General features: G+C 43.7%; 1 protein-coding gene across 1 annotated transcript; it reads right to left on the bottom strand.

Moving 5' to 3' along the window:
• Positions 1-5152: 5152 nt before the first annotated feature.
• Positions 5153-17541, bottom strand: REM2 (RRAD and GEM like GTPase 2). The gene is made up of 5 exons (XM_075340888.1): positions 17460-17541; positions 11148-11474; positions 10977-11050; positions 10332-10539; positions 5153-5918 (listed from the first exon to the last, which is right to left on the bottom strand). The coding sequence occupies exons 1-5, from the start codon at positions 17539-17541 to the stop codon at positions 5641-5643; spliced, it is 969 nt and encodes a 322-aa protein (XP_075197003.1). The 3' UTR covers positions 5153-5640.
• Between the last annotated feature and the right edge of the window lie 811 nt (positions 17542-18352).

Here is an 18352-nt window from a genome sequence, read left to right as displayed (position 1 = left end):
CGTAGAGGTAGAGATCCTGATTCCAGCAAGCAATGTGTAATTTACTGGGCTGGTTAGTGTAGTTTTGGTAAAAATCACTGTTTAATCAGCAGTAGATTATCATTAGAGGACTACTTGGCGTGCTGTCCAGTAGTCCAGTATATTTATGAGCCCTGTATAACTGCTAGATCTGCAGCAGAAATTTCATCAAAATGACAGCAAACAGCTCAGTAAGTGACACATCGCTGGAATCAGGGTTTCTGTCTCCACATTATGCTTGGGAACAAAAACCTGGTGACAGATTCACTTTAAGAGAATGGTGACCGTGTGATCAAACACTACCAAAAATTCTACCTGTCATGTGACTTTTCAGAGAATTGCTGTTGCACGACACAATGTCGTCGTGTAGCCGAAGCCAAAACGTATGAATTGTTTCAAATTGGGGTTTCATCAAGGATGTAAGCACATCTCTGTGACAGATCCCCAGTAATACTGATCTGTTAATTAAATGTAATGTATTCCATGATGAAAACATGAGCGTACATAAAACGCTTCCATTAACCACGACGTTGCTGAGGGTTTCGCTCTGAAATCTGCTTGAACTGGGAGCGTCCGTTCATTACCGCCTCGTAGTCTGACTGCTCACACAGCCTAGCTCTGTAGGACCTTGAGATGGCTGCCTGGTTAAAGAATAATTTGGTTATTTGTGTTCCTCTCAATCTTATCACAATAGCCTTCACTGTGGTATGGGATGCCATGTATGAGTTTCCATGGCAACGTCTCCCCCAGTTATAGGGGGAGCAATGCAATATAGTTGGCTTCTGGTTTCCATGACAACAAAGTCTGCGCTGATGAATTTCTCCTTTTAAGGTTGGGAGACAGGGAGATTGCTATGGGAGGGGGTAGGAGGAAGGTATATTCAGTGGAAAGGTACTGTGCCGAATGCTAGAGGTGATGAAGGAAAGCCCTAAACAGAAGCACGGTGTTAGTACATAGGCTACAAAAAACATATGGAACCTAATACATAACATATTTCTACATCAATTATACAATGTACATGTGCACACACGGAGAAGTGAAATGTGTTTATTTGTTGCTTGAGCATCACACATTTTCTACTTGGAGGGCATGCTAAAACACAACCCTGCCCAACCACCCAACAGTCCGCATGAGGTCAGTGCACCCCCACCCCTTCCCCAAATACAGAATACCTTTTTGCCTCGAATATATTTTTTTCTATTTTGCAGAAAAGCTTCAGTATGAGAAAAAAAGAATAACAATGTAGTTATCGGAGTACAATATTACACTTGTACCCCCGATCTTACAAAGCTATCAAAATGGTCGCTCTGGAAGGCATCTTCTGACTCGGCCAACTGGCAACCCTGCGCATGTTATGTATGGCGCAATGAATGACTGAAGCATAGCGGGGCTTCCAGAGCAATCATGGGTTGGGGTCTAATACAAGAACCCACGATATATAAAAGAGCACAGTATGAGCCATGAGATCCACGTGTGTCCAACCCCCAATGGCCACGTCTTGGTCAAAATCCAAAATAGGTCTTTCTTTTGGAAAGTCAAGAAATAAATCTTGTCCGATTGCTAATGTAGAATACACCAATATACTTTCCTTCCCCCAAATTATTTTTTTTAGTTCAGGGCACATAAAAACACAATAAAAGTAAAAGTAAAAAAAAAAAAAAATACAAGTAAATATAAAAAATGTACTGAATTGCAGTGCATCACAGTGCTGCTGTATTATTGCCCTAGTTGCACATATTCTAATTTTACATTGTGACTAATATCTTTTAGGCAAGGTTCACACCAGTAATATTGCAGGGAAGACGTCCAGGGGCTTTAAAAAATAAAAATACACTACCGCCCTAGTAAAAAAAATAAAACAAGAACAGTACGCAATAGCAAAGAGCCTTGTCTAAACCATTTTTTCTGCTATAATTATATATATATATATATATATATGTATACAGTTAGGTCCAGAAATATTTGGACAGTGACACAAGTTTTGTTATTTTAGCTGTTTACAAAAACATGTTCAGAAATACAATTCTATATATAATATGGGCTGAAAGTGCACACTCCCAGCTGCAATATGAGAGTTTTCACATCCAAATCGGAGAAAGGGTTTAGGAATCATAGCTCTGTAATGCATAGCCTCCTCTTTTTCAAGGGACCAAAAGTAATTGGACAAGGGACTCTAAGGGCTGCAATTAACTCTGAAGGCGTCTCCCTCGTTAACCTGTAATCAATGAAGTAGTTAAAAGGTCTGGGGTTGATTACAGGTGTGTGGTTTTGCATTTGGAAGCTGTTGCTGTGACCAGACAACATGCGGTCTAAGGAACTCTCAATTGAGGTGAAGCAGAACATCCTGAGGCTGAAATAAAAGAAAAAATCCATCAGAGAGATAGCAGACATGCTTGGAGTAGCAAAATCAACAGTCGGGTACATTCTGAGAAAAAAGGAATTGACTGGTGCGCTTGGGAACTCAAAAAGGCCTGGGCGTCCACGGATGACAACAGTGGTGGATGATCGCCGCATACTTTCTTTGGTGAAGAAGAACCCGTTCACAACATCAACTGAAGTCCAGAACACTGTCAGTGAAGTAGGTGTATCTGTCTCTAAGTCAACAGTAAAGAGAAGACTCCATGAAAGTAAATACAAAGGGTTCACATCTAGATGCAAACCATTCATCAATTCCAAAAATAGACAGGCCAGAGTTAAATTTGCTGAAAAACACCTCATGAAGCCAGATCAGTTCTGGAAAAGTATTCTATGGACAGATGAGACCAAGATCAACCTGTACCAGAATGATGGGAAGAAAAAAGTTTGGAGAAGAAAGGGAACGGCACATGATCCAAGGCACACCACATCCTCTGTAAAACATGGTGGAGGCAACGTGATGGCATGGGCATGCATGGCTTTCAATGGCACTGGGTCACTTGTGTTTATTGATGACATAACAGCAGACAAGAGTAGCCGGATGAATTCTGAAGTGTACCGGGATATACTTTCAGCCCAGATTCAGCCAAATGCCGCAAAGTTGATCGGACGGCGCTTCATAGTACAGATGGACAATGACCCCAAGCATACAGCCAAAGCTACCCAGGAGTTCATGAGTGCAAAAAAGTGGAACATTCTGCAATGGCCAAGTCAATCACCAGATCTTAACCCAATTGAGCATGCATTTCACTTGCTCAAATCCAGACTTAAGACGGAAAGACCCACAAACAACCAAGACCTGAAGGCTGCGGCTGTAAAGGCCTGGCAAAGCATTAAGAAGGAGGAAACCCAGCGTTTGGTGATGTCCATGGGTTCCAGACTTAAGGCAGTGATTGCCTCCAAAGGATTCACAACAAAATATTGAAAATAAAAATATTTTGTTTGGGTTTGGTTTATTTGTCCAATTACTTTTGACCTCCTAAAATGTGGAGTGTTTGTAAAGAAATGTGACAATTCCTACAATTTCTATCAGATATTTTTGTTCAAACCTTCAAATTAAACGTTACAATCTGCACTTGAATTCTGTTGTAGAGATTTCATTTCAAATCCAATGTGGTGGCATGCAGAGCCCAACTCGCGAAAATTGTGCCACTGTCCAAAGATTTCTGGACCTAACTGTATATATATATATATATATATATATATATATATATATATATATATATATATATATATTGGTTATAAAAGGACACATATCTCTGTTAAAATGCCATATTTTTGTCCTGTAAAAAATCATATGAAGAAGAATTATTTTAGAACTTTTTTCACCTTCAATGTCACCCATAATCTGCGCAATTCATTTGAAAAATACGTACAACCTTAAACTACTACTTTTATAAAATACCATTTGAATTTGTAACAGCTTTCAGTCTTTTTGGCTAGGCATCTATAAGGCTATGTGCCCACAATCAGTGTTAGCAGCGTTTTGGATGCAGCATGTTTTCTCTGTGACCAAAACTCTGTGTTTTACAGTACAAGCACAGTAGATAGGATGTATAGAAATCCCGTGTCCAATGTGCTTCTTTGCTATGCAGCATAAACTGATATGTGGCATGGCTTTTCGAGCTGCAGCATGTCAATTTATGTTTACAGACACATGAATGTTCTCAGCGTTAGAACACATCAAACATACATTGTGCCCAGAATCCTGATCTTGTGCATGGACTCTGCGTTTTCCAGTGGCAAACACTAACATCTCTGCAAGAAGAATGATACTGCGTCTAAAAAGCAGTGTCTCCTCATTGTATGGACATAAGCTCAGTGTAGCATATCTAGAATTGCCAATCTTTGCCCTCTCTTCCTTGCAGTAGTGCTCCAAATCTGTCAGATTGTGAGAGCATCTCCTGTGTGCGGGGCCCTCTACAGGTTAACCTGCAGATTCTCAATTTGAATCTGGTCTCTTACTGGTCCATTTCAAAGCTTTGAACTTCTTTTGAAGAAGCCCAAAAACATAATGCTTGCTCCACCATGCTTCACTGTGGGTATGGTGTTCTTTCTCTGATGCACATTGTTTGCTCTGCATTAAACATACCCTTTGGAATTATGCTCAAAAAGTTAAAACTTGTTCTCATTAGACCATGACACGTTTTCTCGCAATTATTGACAAACTTGATGCAGGTGTTGGCAAAACATAGCTTACTTTTTGTCTTTTCATCAATTTTTGAGGGATGTCAAATCTATATAAAGTCACTGCTGTGCCAAATTTAAGCCACTTGATAATCGTTTTAGCTGTGTTTCATGGCATATTTAATGCATTGGAAAAAAAAATATGAAACCATCTCCTGATTGATAACTTTCAACAGTGAGATCCCTTTGCTGTGTTGTAAGCTGCTCACACAGCTTGGCTTCTGATGTAAAATGCAACTAGGAAAAATCCAACTGGAACAGTTACTTTATAAAAGGTCAATCAGAATCACTGTAAATGATGGCAACTATGTACTATTATCTAACAAGAGTTTACATTTGAGTGCCTACTTTTGAACACAACCACATTTTTTTATTTTTTATTCCCCCCCCTCAAAATTATTTCAGTTTCTTAATGTAATTGTTTCAGATTATGGGTGACATTATAGGTGGAAAAAGATCTGAAATTATTCTTCTTGATATGATTTTTTTTTAGGCATTTTAACAGGGACATTTAGACTTTTGAATGAATGGGGTATGTGTGTGTGTGTGTGTGTGTGTGTGTGTGTGTGTGTGTGTGTGTGTGTGTGTTCTACTAATGCTGTTGGTATGGCAGTTTTCAATAATTTACATCAGTTGTAGTCTATGTTAGATTTGCTTACAGAGGTAAAACTAGCATTTTTTTGTCAGTTTCACAGATTATCCTCAATAAATATATGGAAGTGGCATTTAAAAAAAAGTAAAAAGCAATTATTCATTAAGCAATCAATTACAACCTTTAGAAATGAAATGAATATTTTATGAATGTCACATTAAGCAGTGAGCTTATGTATACTGATATATAATGCTATTCCAGCTTGATCACTAGTCCAGGTTTCCTTGATGATGTAAATACTCTGTGGAGCACATGTGCTATTGATATGGCCCCATGTAGGATGTGATCAGGGCCTTTTCTGTTAGGCTGGCCAGATATCCAAATGAGTCTCATGACTCCCACATGACACGCAGTTGACAGTTTATTAGTCACAGGACAGAAAGGTCATGGCATGATTTTGATCTTTGCTTGAAGAATCCTTTATGTTTTCCCATAATCCCTTGCAAGAGTCGCCTCGCTCTTTTGGTCAAACTCTCTCTACGCCCTGGTGGCAAAAGGGTGGCTGTCTGAGGAGGGCGTTCTACTTCATCCTTTCGTAAACGAATCTGCCTGACAACCCCTTCAAGCAGCTCTTGAGTATTATGGTGGAGGGCAGCAGATGTCTCTGTGTACTTACAGCTTAACATGCCGGCCAGGGAGCGTCCCTCTGGAAGAGAACAATAAAAATACAAAGTAAACAGCAGTATCATAGCAATAATGATACTTTGAACTACAGTAAAGAAAGAAAAAAAAATAGATATATAATTTTGAAAGTTATCCTATATTTTATTCATACACATTCAGGAAAATGATATAGGACATGAACAAATGTGAGCTTAGAACAAAACATCAACATCAGTGTCCTAGTGGTATAGTTAAAGGGGTACTCTCAAGTGTGGAAGTTAATCCCCTATCCACCAGAAAGGAGATAACATCTTAATAGCTCAAAATCTGACCACTGAGATACCCACTCATCCCAAGAATCGGGGTTCTCAAGAGCTCCATGAGAATAGAGTGGTCGATCATGTGCACTGTTGCTTCATTAATTCTTAAAGGGAGTAAAGGGAACCTGTCATCTTGAAAGTGGTATCTGATCTGCAGGCAGGATGATATCAAAATGGTAGAAACGTTTCAGTAAACTTGTATTTTATCCACCCAAATCCCTGCTGTTGTATGCATGAGTCCAGTGGGCAGACCTATTCAGTAATTGACAGTCTACACTGTATGACTGACAGCCATCTCTGTATGCACAATCACTAGTAGGACTGCCCACTGGACAAACATCAGGGACTGCAATCAAAAAAATACTCGTTATATGGAATCTTTTCCAACAAACTTATATATTATTCTGTTCAGCTTCTCCTTCTCTTTACTATGTGGTCCACAGATTAGTCTGTATGTACAATGTGACAGGTTCCTTTTAAAAGGGCATGTCAGAGATAGCTATGTGCTGCACTCGGCTGGTCATCAGCATGGAGTGGCAATGCACATGACAGACCACTGCTCCATTCACCCATTTTTCAGAATCGCTGGGGGTCCCAGTGGTCGGACCCCCGGCGATCTGGTAATTATTTCCTATCTGACTGATACATGAAAATTTCCAAACTTGACAATACTCCTAAAGCATGCTATTAGTCAAAATGTGCTTGAGATTCCTTATGAGTAGTGATGGGCGAATGTCCTCGCCACTGTACAGTACTTGATCGAGCATTGTGGTGCTCGGGTACTCGGCCAAGTATCGCAGGTGCTCGACTATGTCATCCGTGAAACAACAATCACAACGCGCAGGCTTGCTTTACTGCAATGTTTACTTACTAATGTTTTCAGGCTCCTCGGTGTGAGCCATTCGCAGTCTCTGAATGGCTGTCACTGGGGTTGAAACAATGCTTTCAGATATAGTTTACCAAAAGGAAAAAAAAAAAAACCTCCCCATTAGGCTAAGTGCACACATCCGTTTTTTGCCATCAGGCACAATCTGGCGAAAAAAGTGATGCGAAGGATCCGGCGAAAAAACTGATCAGTCGCATCAGTTTTTTCGATCTGTTTCTTCCGTTTTTTGACAAATCTGTTTTCAAACTGAGCATGCTCAGTTCAAAAGGACGGATCCGGCGGCCGCAATCTGTTTTTTTGCCATATTACGCCGAATCCGGCATCCATAGGCTTCCATTATAAAACACGCCGTACAGCGCCGGATCCAGTGCGTTTTTTTTTGCCGGACACAAAAATGTTCACCTCAACGTTCCCTCTTCACCGGACAAGCAAATTGTGCCGGATCTGGTGAAAGCCGGATGGAACACAAGGCCATCCAGCGCAATCCGGCACTAATAGAAGTCTATGGGGGAAAAAACGCATCCGGCGTCAACAGACGCCGGATGCGTTTTTTCATGTTTCTGCCGGATTGCGCCTGATGGCCAAAAACTGATGAGTATATGTACTGCCCCGCGGCCTCGGCTGCGGCCGCCGAGCCGCTCGGATCCGTGCTCGTGTACTGCGGGTGGTGGCTCGAGCCTCTCACGGACCCGGGGGTCACGTCGCTCTGAAAGGGGGTAGTGGCGGTGCACGCAGGGGTTTGGTGGAATAGGTAAAGTTCGTGACGCCACCCACGGGTTGTGTTGATTGTATGGTGGACACCACCGCTGCCGTGAAGGTACGGGGCTCCCGGGAGCGGTGTAGTGGGCGCAGCTAGGTGTTGACCCCTCCATGGGTAGGGGGTGTTGGTCCCGGGGCCCGAGGGAGGTTGCAGGGCGCAGTGTCGCGGTGCGGTGCGGTGCCTGATGGCACTGTTGTACTCACAATTAAACCACACAGAGTCACTGGTAAACCACGTTCGGTGAAGATCGGTGCCCGCAGCCGGCTGCGTGAGTCCCCGGTAAGGGTGGTGATGTCGCCTTTCTCCTGCACCTCTAATTGTGTGTTTTGACTCCTATGCTTCAGCAACGGTAGTCCACTCCCCGACTTTCAGATGCCGGAGGAGCCCCTTTTGCCCGCAGGCGCCGGCCCGCTGGATCTCTGGCCCTTGGCGGTGGCTCTTATCCGGAATCGGTGGGCTTTTGCCGTCAATCGGGACTTTGGGTGGGAATGAACCCCTGAGGTCCAGACCGCAATCAGTGAATTTGACTACACCTAGTAGCTTATAGGCTAGTTCGGGGTCTGAGTACCCAGCCTGGTGCTCCGGTAAACAAGTTAGCTCCCCGGTTCGGGTCCGACGGGCCACCACCCGGTCACGGTCCCTACGGTTTCGCAGTTCTGTCCTCCCGGACTCCTGCAGGCAGCCACCACCGTCTGCCTGCCTGACTGATCGGGGGTCCTAGGCTCCAACCCAGGCCCCTCACAGAATGGTACTCCTCTTACTACTCTCTCCAAAACTTAATCCTCATCTGCTTGTATTTCCTGCCTCAGGCCAGCAGACTCCTCTGGGGGCATGTCTATCCGCCTGACTCCGCCCACCTGGTGTGCCTGTCTGACTCTGAGGGAGGCAATCAGGTCTTTGTTGACTGATGGTACCTTACTGGGGTGGGGGTGTGTGTAGTGACCTGTGACCCCTGGGGGTCCAGGGCGTCACATATACGCAGCCTTACTGGAAATGCTCTGTTCATGGCTGGCTGTATGTGAGCGGAGAGACAAACTGTCCAGTCATTGATTTACATTATACTCTTTGCTTGAGCTGAGCCCTTTCAAAACGTCTGTGCTATTCAGTTGTGCAAAAATTTAGTGTGCGCCTCTTCTTGAATCAGGAGTGTCTGACTCCACCCCGCCCCCTCAACAAGTTCGGTGAGAAAATCACCGGTGTGTGTATGACTCAGGACCTTTATCTTCTATTTCTCTCCTGAGCCCAGTTTATCATTACAATGTGCTCAATATGAGGCAATTGTTTCTCTAAACCAGAGATTTCTGCAGCAGGTGAGATCAGCATTCCTGTCAAAAATGCCTACCGTAATATATACACCAAAAATTATGAAAAGTAATAAATAATGTGTGGTGATATAAGGTGTAGAATGTTTGTAAGGAAGTTCTGCCCAGAAACAGACCACAGGGACAGAAACAGTTAAGTGTTGGGATTAACCCACTCTGGGAGGGGTCATCTGACAGGGAAAGGATGGTTCATTCTAGATAGTCAGTGAGCGAATGTGACATACACATAGTCAGTGATAGTGTGAATCTCGAGAGTGGCAGGAGACATGGTATAAACAACGTTGTTACTAGAGACCGATCCTTGAACGGAGTGACCAAAGACGATAGGTGCCAGAGGATGGAAGCCTAACATCCAGGCTTAACCTCCAAAGTACCAGGTTAACCTCCACTGGGATGTGACATAATCCACCAACCGAGTGGTGTCAGTTAGACGTCTAGATGTCTGGGTGTGCAAAGCTTTAAACCAGTCATTAGGGGCCCACTGAAAAGATTTAATGTGGGACTGCAAGAAGGAAAGGTGACCATCACGGTGTGTACTGTTATGCTGGACTGGGTTGTACGGGTCCATTTAAATCAGACACAACCCAGAGGGAAGTTGAACTGAGTCTGTTAATGCAAAGTGAATATGTAACGTACTGGAAGAAACAATATGTGCCCGCTCTCTAGAGTGTAAAGTTGTGAACGACAATGAACCGTTCACTAAAGAATTGTGGTTTAAAGTGAACTGTTGGTCTCCTTGTGCGCGTAAGTTGTCATCCAGTCCTGGCCAGCTGACACCAGCAGCAGTATGCGGTATACAGGGGTTTCCAGCCTGCACGCCCAAAATCCACACGCACAGCCAGGACCATGTATTTCATGTAGTGTGGTGGGGCGCCCCGAATCAATACTTGGGCCTGGAAATTAAGCCATGCTCTGCTTTTTGCACCCAACCTCTGCAATGAGATGGGACATTGGTTCAGTAGGACCCCCAAGTTCACGATTTACAGTGATATTTCCTATCATTTTATGAACATGCACTATTCATCTTTGTGGTTTTAAGGTTATATTTATAAAGACATAAAAGGCCTATCTTTTGATATTTCATCACATTATTGGGTTCTTACAGAATAATGCAGAATACCCTCTTTACTATTTATGCAAATATTTGATCATTTTCGGCAAGCATTACCTTCCATGCTGACCTCTCTGGAGCGCGCTAGATCCCCTTTATTGCCAACAAGAATTACTGGAATGTGTCGATGTGGACGGGCAGTGCGTAACCTTAGAAGAAGACCTGGTAGACGTTGGAAACTGCCACGATCTGTCACTGAGAATACTAGAAGAAAGGCATCTCCCATCTGTAGACAATTGTCTTGCATCCAGGTATGTGGTCCTGACTGAGAGATTAGGGTCACATTTAACAAGATACAAATCTGTGTATTGGTAGGTACATCTAATGTTATGCACAATATGTGGTCTATGAGTATTTTTTTTATATAGGTTGGGATAAGAGAAGATTAAAAGCTGTTCTCTAGATGTTCTCATGTCTTCCATGGGTATGCATAGTGGTGAAAGTGTAATATCCAGGGCTAATAAAGAGGATGGTACAAACAGAAATCTTTCCTACATAATTCCCTACAGAAAACTATTTGGTTATTTTTCATAGTACTATGAGTGCCTTTGTATTTATAAGTGGGTATACAGAATAGATTTTTTTTCAATTATTCACCATCTTACACAATTATCCAATAACAGATCTATAAACATTTTGTGCTTTTCTACATTTTCGAGTTACAATGTAACATTACACAGTGGCGTTCATCTTGCTACTCACCTGTTCCCAGATATCATATACCATTAGGGTGGCTTTTTCTCCATCCACTATTAGATTTCGCTCATAGGTGTCCTCTGTTGGCAACAGAATTATAACTTGATTACCCTTGGTTCTAGCATAAATGGCAGCCCTCTCTCCACCAAAACGACAACACCCCTAAAGAAAAGTTACCTGGATGTTCAGATTCATGGGGGAAAGTATCCTGTGTGCCTCCAAAGATGCCAGCAAGCGTAGTCTTGCCTACTCCACTGTCACCGAGCAACATCACTTTGAAGACACTAGACTCTGGGTTACTGTCAGAAGACCTCACAGAGTCAGAAGACCCAGAATGGACACTTGGCCAGTCAAGCTCGTCTACAGCTTGTGCACGCCTCAGCTGATGCTTGTAAGGCAATGGCATACTACCCCTCCGACGGGAGTCAGCTGGGAGAGGAAGACTTCCTCTATGTTGCCGCAGACCCCCCAGTTTCTCTATTTTGTTGAGGGTCATGTCAATATCTAGAAAGAGAGAAATTATCAATGATCAGCTAAAGATCAAACATGATAATAAAGAGGACATTAAAAGTAAAGGCATGCTGCAAGTGTAAGAGATGGAATGACATTTAGAAATATTAAAGGGAATCTGTCACCAGGTTTTTGCCACCTAATCTGAGAGCAGCATAACGTAGGGGCAGAGATCCTGATTCCAGCGATGTGTCACTTACTGGGATGATTAGTGTAGTTTTGATAAAATCACTGTTTAATCAGCAGTAGATTATCTATCATTAGAGGACTACTTGGCCTACTGCCAAGTAGTCCATCATTTTCATGAGCTCTGTATTGCTGCTAGACCTGCAGCAGAGAAAATGCTGGTTTTATCAAAATGACAGCAAACAGCTCAGTAAGTGACACATCGCTGGAATCAGGATCTCTGTCTCTACATTATGCTGCTCTGAGATGGGGGAACAAAAACCTGGTGACAGATTCCCTTTAATTTTCAGATATAGCCAAGACTGAATATTTTTAAGGGAGGAGACTGCTTCAGTAATGAAGTTTTCAACTAAAATCATTCACAACTTATAAGTGCATCTCCTCAATAAATTAGAATATCATCAAAAAGTTCATTTACTTCAGTAATTCAATACTAAAAGGGAAATGCATATATTATATAGAGTCATAACACACAGAGTGATCTATTTCAAGTGTTTATTACTGTTAATGTTGATGATTATGGCTTACAGCCAATGAAAACCCAAAAGTCATTATCTCAGAAAATTAGAATAATTACCACAAAACACCTGAAAAGGCTTCCTAAGCATTTAAAATGGTCCCTTAGTCTGGTTCAGTAGCTACACAATCATGGGGAAGACTGCTGACTTGACAGATGTCCAGAAGGCAGTCATTGACACAATCCACAAGGAGGGTAAGCCACAAAAGATCATTGCTAAATAAGCTGGCTGTTCACAGAGTGCTGTATCCAAGCATATTAATGGAAAGTTGAGTGGAAAAAAAAAGTGTGGTAGAAAAAAGTGGACAAGCAAAAAGGATAACCGCAGCCTTCATAGGATTGTTAAGAAAAGGCCATTCAAACATTTGGAGGAGATTCACAAGGAGTGGACTGCTGCTGGAGTCAATGCTTCAAGAGCCACCACACACAGACGTATCCAGGACATGGGCTACAACTGTCTCATTTCTTGTGTCAAGCCACTCATGACCAATAGACTACGCCATAAGCATCTTACCTGGGGAAAGGAGAAAAAGAACTGGACTGTTGATCTGTGGTCCAAGCTGCTGGAGGTCTAGTGTGAAGTTTCCACAATCAGAGATGGTTTGGGGAGCCATGTCATCTGCTAGTGTAGGTCTACTGTGTTTTATCAAGACCAAAGTCAGCGCAGCTGTCTACGAGGAAATTTTACAGCACTTCATGCTTCCCTCTGCCGACAAGCTTTCTGGAGATGGAAATTTCATTTTCCAGCAGGACTTTGCAATTGTCCACACTGCCAAAAGTACCAATACCTGGTTTAATAACCACAGTATCACTGTGCTTGATTGGCCAAAAAACTCGTCTGACCTAAACCCCATAGAGAATCTATGGGGTATTGTCAAGAGGAAGGTGAGAGATACCAGACCCAACAATGCAGTTGAGCTGAAGGCTGCTATCAAAGCAACCAGGTCTTCCATAACACCTCAGCAGTGCCACAGGCTGATCGCCTCCATGCCACGCCGCATTGATGCAGTAATTCACGCAAAAGGAGCCCCGACCAAGTATTGAGGGCATTTACTGTACAGACTTTTCAGTAGGCGCCAACATTTCTGAGGTTAAAATCAGTTTTTCAGTTGGCTTATATAATATTCTAATTTTTTGAGATAATGACTTTTTGGTTTTCATTGGCTGTAAGCCATAATCATCAACATTAACAGAAATAAACGTGTGAAATTGATCCCTCTGCTTGTAATGACTATATAATGTGTTTTCATTTTTTGTATTGAATTACTGAAATAAATGATCTTTTTGATGATATTCTAATTTATTGAGGTGCACTAGTATTAGTAGTGATAAGCGAGCCTGCTCGCCACTGCTCAGTACTTGATTGAACATCGGAGTTTAAAAATGCTCGAGTTTCCCATTGACTTCCATTACCCGGTACTTGAGTCACACCCGAGAACCTCGATGTGCAATTGAACGAGCAGTAGTGAGCACGCTCGCTCATCACCACTACCTTCCAAGGCTGAAATTGTGATTGCAGATATTCAAGTATTCTAGATATTTCTATAAAAAGATCCACAAATTGATATTTAGGCTTTGGTGCTAATCTTATTTACCATGTGACGTAAGGGGGCTTTACACGCTACGACATCGCTAATGCAAACTCGTTGGGGTCACGGAATTGGTGACGCACATCCGGCCGCATTAGCGATGCCGTTGCGTGTGACACCGATGAGCGATTTTTGCATCGTTGCAAAAACTTGCAAAATCGTTCATCGGTGACATGGGGGTCCATTCTCAAATATAGTTACTGCAGCAGTAACGAGGTTGTTCCTTGTTCCTGCGGCAGCACACATCGCTATGTGTGACGCCGCAGGAACGAGGAAGCTCTCCTTACCTGCCTCCCGGTCGCTATGCAGAAGGAAGGAGGTGGGCAGGATGTTACGTCCCGCTCAGCTCCGCCCCTCCGCTGCTATTGGGCGGCCGCTCAGTGACGTCGCTATGACGCCGCACGGACCGCCCCCTTAGAAAGGAGGCGGTTCGCCGGTCACAGCGACGTCGCCGGGCAGGTAAGTATGTGTGACGGGTCTGGGCGATGTTGTGCAGCACAGGCAGCGATTTTCCCATGTCGCGCAACAGATGGGGGCGGGTACCCACACTGGCGATATTGGGACCGATATCGCAGTGTGTAAAGCCCGCTTTAGAGGACAGTTTCCACACAACACAAGTTCTTTGATTTTTTAAGAGTAGAATTCAATAATTAAGCAAGTAATAATTTTCCAATTTTGAAGCACTTTAAGGCACCATTTAAAGGGGTTTTCTGGTCACACTCCCCATCAACCAGAGTTTGGTAATAAAGGGAGCTGTTACCCTCCCCGAATTGAACACTGCTGTTCTATTGATGATTGTTTGCAGGCTGCAGCAGTCATGACACAACTACATTGCACATCATTGCTGCAGCCAATCACTCAGGTCAGCGAATCTGAGCTCAGAAATTGGCTGCAGCGGTAATGTGCACGGAAGTCACTGGTGCAACATGGAAACAATTGCTAGAGCAACAGCGAAGATGCTGCAGATGGAGTGGGGGGTAATTTGAGCAACAGTTCTTTTTTAACCAAATACTGGCCAATGGGGTAAAAAGCACAATTCTTGGAAAATTCCTTTAAGGGTCTCTGTTGTTTCAATAAGCTTAGGACAATGCAATGACCAATATTATGGACCTTTATTTAGCCAAAATGATGTTTATAACCTGAAAAATCACTCTAAGTGCCGACCACTAGGTGTCTCCTTCCACTGCCTGTTATCTATATTATGGTCTTTGGCTGCATACAGATATCACAGATTCTCTTTAGGGCAGGACAATGGCAGGAGGCTCTAACACCTGTAGGGCTGGCAGAATACTGGTGAACAGACGTTAAAACAATGGGTGGCAAGTTACAGAGCAGAAGTATGGGGACAGATTTTGAACACCAAAAGCAGTTTTACGTTATTATAATGGATGGGGAAGCTTTTCCCTTGGTTTTAGGTGAAATTACGGGTATGTGTTAGTGCAGCATGGTGACTTACTGGTTCGAATGGGAGTCCTGGGTTAAAATCCCTGCAAGGACAACATCTGCAAGGAATTAGTGTGGTTTCCCAGTGTTTACCTAGGTTTCCTCCTAGTTCTCCAGTTTCCTACCACACTCCAAAAACATACTGATAGGGAATATACATTGTGAGCCCCAATGGGGACAGTGATTATCCCGTTTGTAAAGTGCTGCAGAATATGGTGGAGCTATATAAGCATAGGCTAATATTTTATGACAACATATGAAAGATGTTTGTATGTTCTTCCTTCGTTTGTCTGGGTTTCCTACAACACAACACATACTGAAAAGAAATTTAGATTTTGAGCCCCAATGGGGACTGTGATGTGATGATAACGATGTCTGCAGAAAGCTGTCAAAATTAATGGCGCTATAAGAGTATGTAAAATAAGTGGAGGATGATGCAGGCATTCCCTGGAGACTGCAAATCACAGTATCAGAGATTAGACAATATAGATTGTGTCACGTAAAGAATTTACAGAATGTATCCAATGGAATATTTTCTGGTTGGAAAATATCGGAAGCCTTTGAATTTTTAATTGAGTAGCCCACACTTCTCCCACTATTGCCATGTTAGCGCCTCAGAATTATATAATCACACTTCTGCCTTCTTTCTAATCCAGGATCATCTCCGATCAGTATCCAGGACAAGCAGAGATTACCCCCACACAAGTCTCAAAGAAGTCTATTTGTTTGTGGGTAGCGTCTGGTGAAAATGTCATCATATCTCATTTCTTCCATTTATACAATTTGCTTTGCTGAGCATTAGCATATGGCTCGGTTCTGGAGGGCTGACTTTCCTTTATCGGAAGACCTACAGGAAATATTACTAGAAAATAACTAAGAATTTATCACTTCACCAAAACTTTATAGTGAAATTCTAACTTAAGGTCTTTTATTGTATTCCATTCCAAGGATGTCCATCATTACAATTCATGAGGGTGTCTTCTTTTCTTGCACATTATCAGCATAAGGTTGGGCACATGCCAAGGCAACGTGTTCAGTGCATGTGACGGTTCTCTGCAGCATTGCCAGTGTTGCCATAACGGAAGCATCTCACACTACAATTTGGCTAGAAGAACCTGGGAATGCCCATACTGGTGGTGGCCCATACTGGTGGTGGCCCATACTGGTGGCCCATACTGGTGGTGGCCCATACTGGTGGTGGCCCATACTGGTGGCCCATACTGGTGGTGGCCCATACTGGTGGCCCATACTGGTGGCTCTTCTTCTGTCCATCATTCCTGCATTGTGGTCAGTGATCTGACAGACTCCACGATTAGCCTTGCCTTGCCTCATCCTTCATAATACTGTCTAATGGGAACAGACTACAGAACAGTATTATTCAGAAAGCCCTGCAGACTACCGATGGTCATTATTCAGAAAGCCCTGCAGACCACCGATGGTCATTATTCAGAAAGCCCTGCAGACCACCGATGGTCATTATTCAGAAAGCCCTGCAGACCACCGATGGTCATTATTCAGAAAGCCCTGCAGACCACCGATGGTCATTATTCAGAAAGCCCTGCAGACCACCGATGGTCATTATTCAGAAAGCCCTGCAGACCACCGATGGTCATTATTCAGAAAGCCCTGCAGACCACCGATGGTCATTATTCAGAAAGCCCTGCAGACCACCGATGGTCATTATTCAGAAAGCCCTGCAGACCACCGATGGTCATTATTCAGAAAGCCCTGAAGACCACCGATGGTCATGGCTGGTCACTAAAACACGAGGATGGCTTTTCTTACAGTTCTCCATTGTATTTCCATAATCTGCAGACATGTTTAACCCTCTCTTTTCCTGATGGATGACATTTTCATCTTAGCATCTCCCTATACAGTGACATTCCTTTCTGCAGCCACCATGGCTCCTGACATTTCTTAAGACAGCTCCTGATCTCAGCCACCCTACCCAGTCATACTATGCCAATGAGATTACAGAAGAGATGCTAAAGATAATGGAAAGTCAATAGTGTGGCTCCCTGGCCAGACAGGTAATTGATCCTCTTCAGAGACAATCACAAGGAGCTGCTGTTAACCCCTTCTCACCCAGGGCTGCAGTCTCCGCGATCTACTATTTTGCAGAAACTTCTGAAGTATTTTCAGAGATCGGATCTGCTGGAACATCTTGTTTATCAGTATACAGCCCATCATTGCAGAAGATCAGGGTGACACATCAGCGCAATGCCCTCATAAGAAGTCACCTACCTGTGTTTCCCCTGGCTCTGACACCTGTGTGCAGCCCCTGTCTTCTGCCTGGGTCCTCTGTGTAGCAGATGCTCAGCTCCATCTGCTCGGTCCCTGCCCAATCCCTTTAAATATCTCCCAGTAGACACACACCATGGGCTGGGGAGACCCTCCCTCTCCTGACGGTGGATATGCAGATTAGGCAGTGACATCACGGGATTCCCTCTCCAGATCACGTGACGCTGCTTCCCGCGCTCTTCAGTCAATGAGGTGGCTGAGGGGGCAGCTGGTGAGGGGGCTGAGGGGAGGTGGGCACGGTGAATGCCCATTCTCACTCTGAGCTGCAGAATAATGCCATCATTCACTTACACTCACCTAACCTCCAATCTTAATAGAATTTTACCAGTTTTTTTCCAAGGGGGTCATATTTGCATCGTGATTGTAAATACTCTCTAAAGGGGGCTTTACACGCTACGACATCGCTAATGCGGAGTCGTTGGGGTCACGGAATTTGTGACGCACATCCGGCCGCATTAGCGATGCCGTTGCGTGTGACACCGATGAGCGATTTTGCATCGTTGCAAAATTGTGCAAAATCGCTCATCGGTGACATGGGGGTCCATTCTCAAAAATCATTACTGCAGCAGTAACGAGGTTGTTCCTTGTTCCTGCGGCAGCATACATGGCTCCGTGTGACACCGCAGGAACGAGGTACCTCTCCTTACCTGCCTCCCGGTTGCTATGCAGAAGGAAGGAGGTGGGCGGGATGTTACGTCCCGCTCAGCTCCGCCTCTCCGCTGCTATTAGAAAGGAGGCGGTTCGCCGGTCACAGCAACGTCGCTAGGAAGGTAAGTATGTGTGATGGGTCTAGGCAATCTTGTGCGCCATGGGCAGCGATTTGCCCGTGTCGCGCA

The sequence above is a fragment of the Anomaloglossus baeobatrachus genome, chromosome 1 (assembly GCF_048569485.1).
Source record: "Anomaloglossus baeobatrachus isolate aAnoBae1 chromosome 1, aAnoBae1.hap1, whole genome shotgun sequence".
In the NCBI taxonomy this organism is placed as follows: Eukaryota; Metazoa; Chordata; class Amphibia; order Anura; family Aromobatidae; genus Anomaloglossus; species Anomaloglossus baeobatrachus.
The sequence above is the reverse complement of the archived record's forward strand: the minus strand, read 5'-3'. Positions and strand labels throughout refer to the sequence as shown.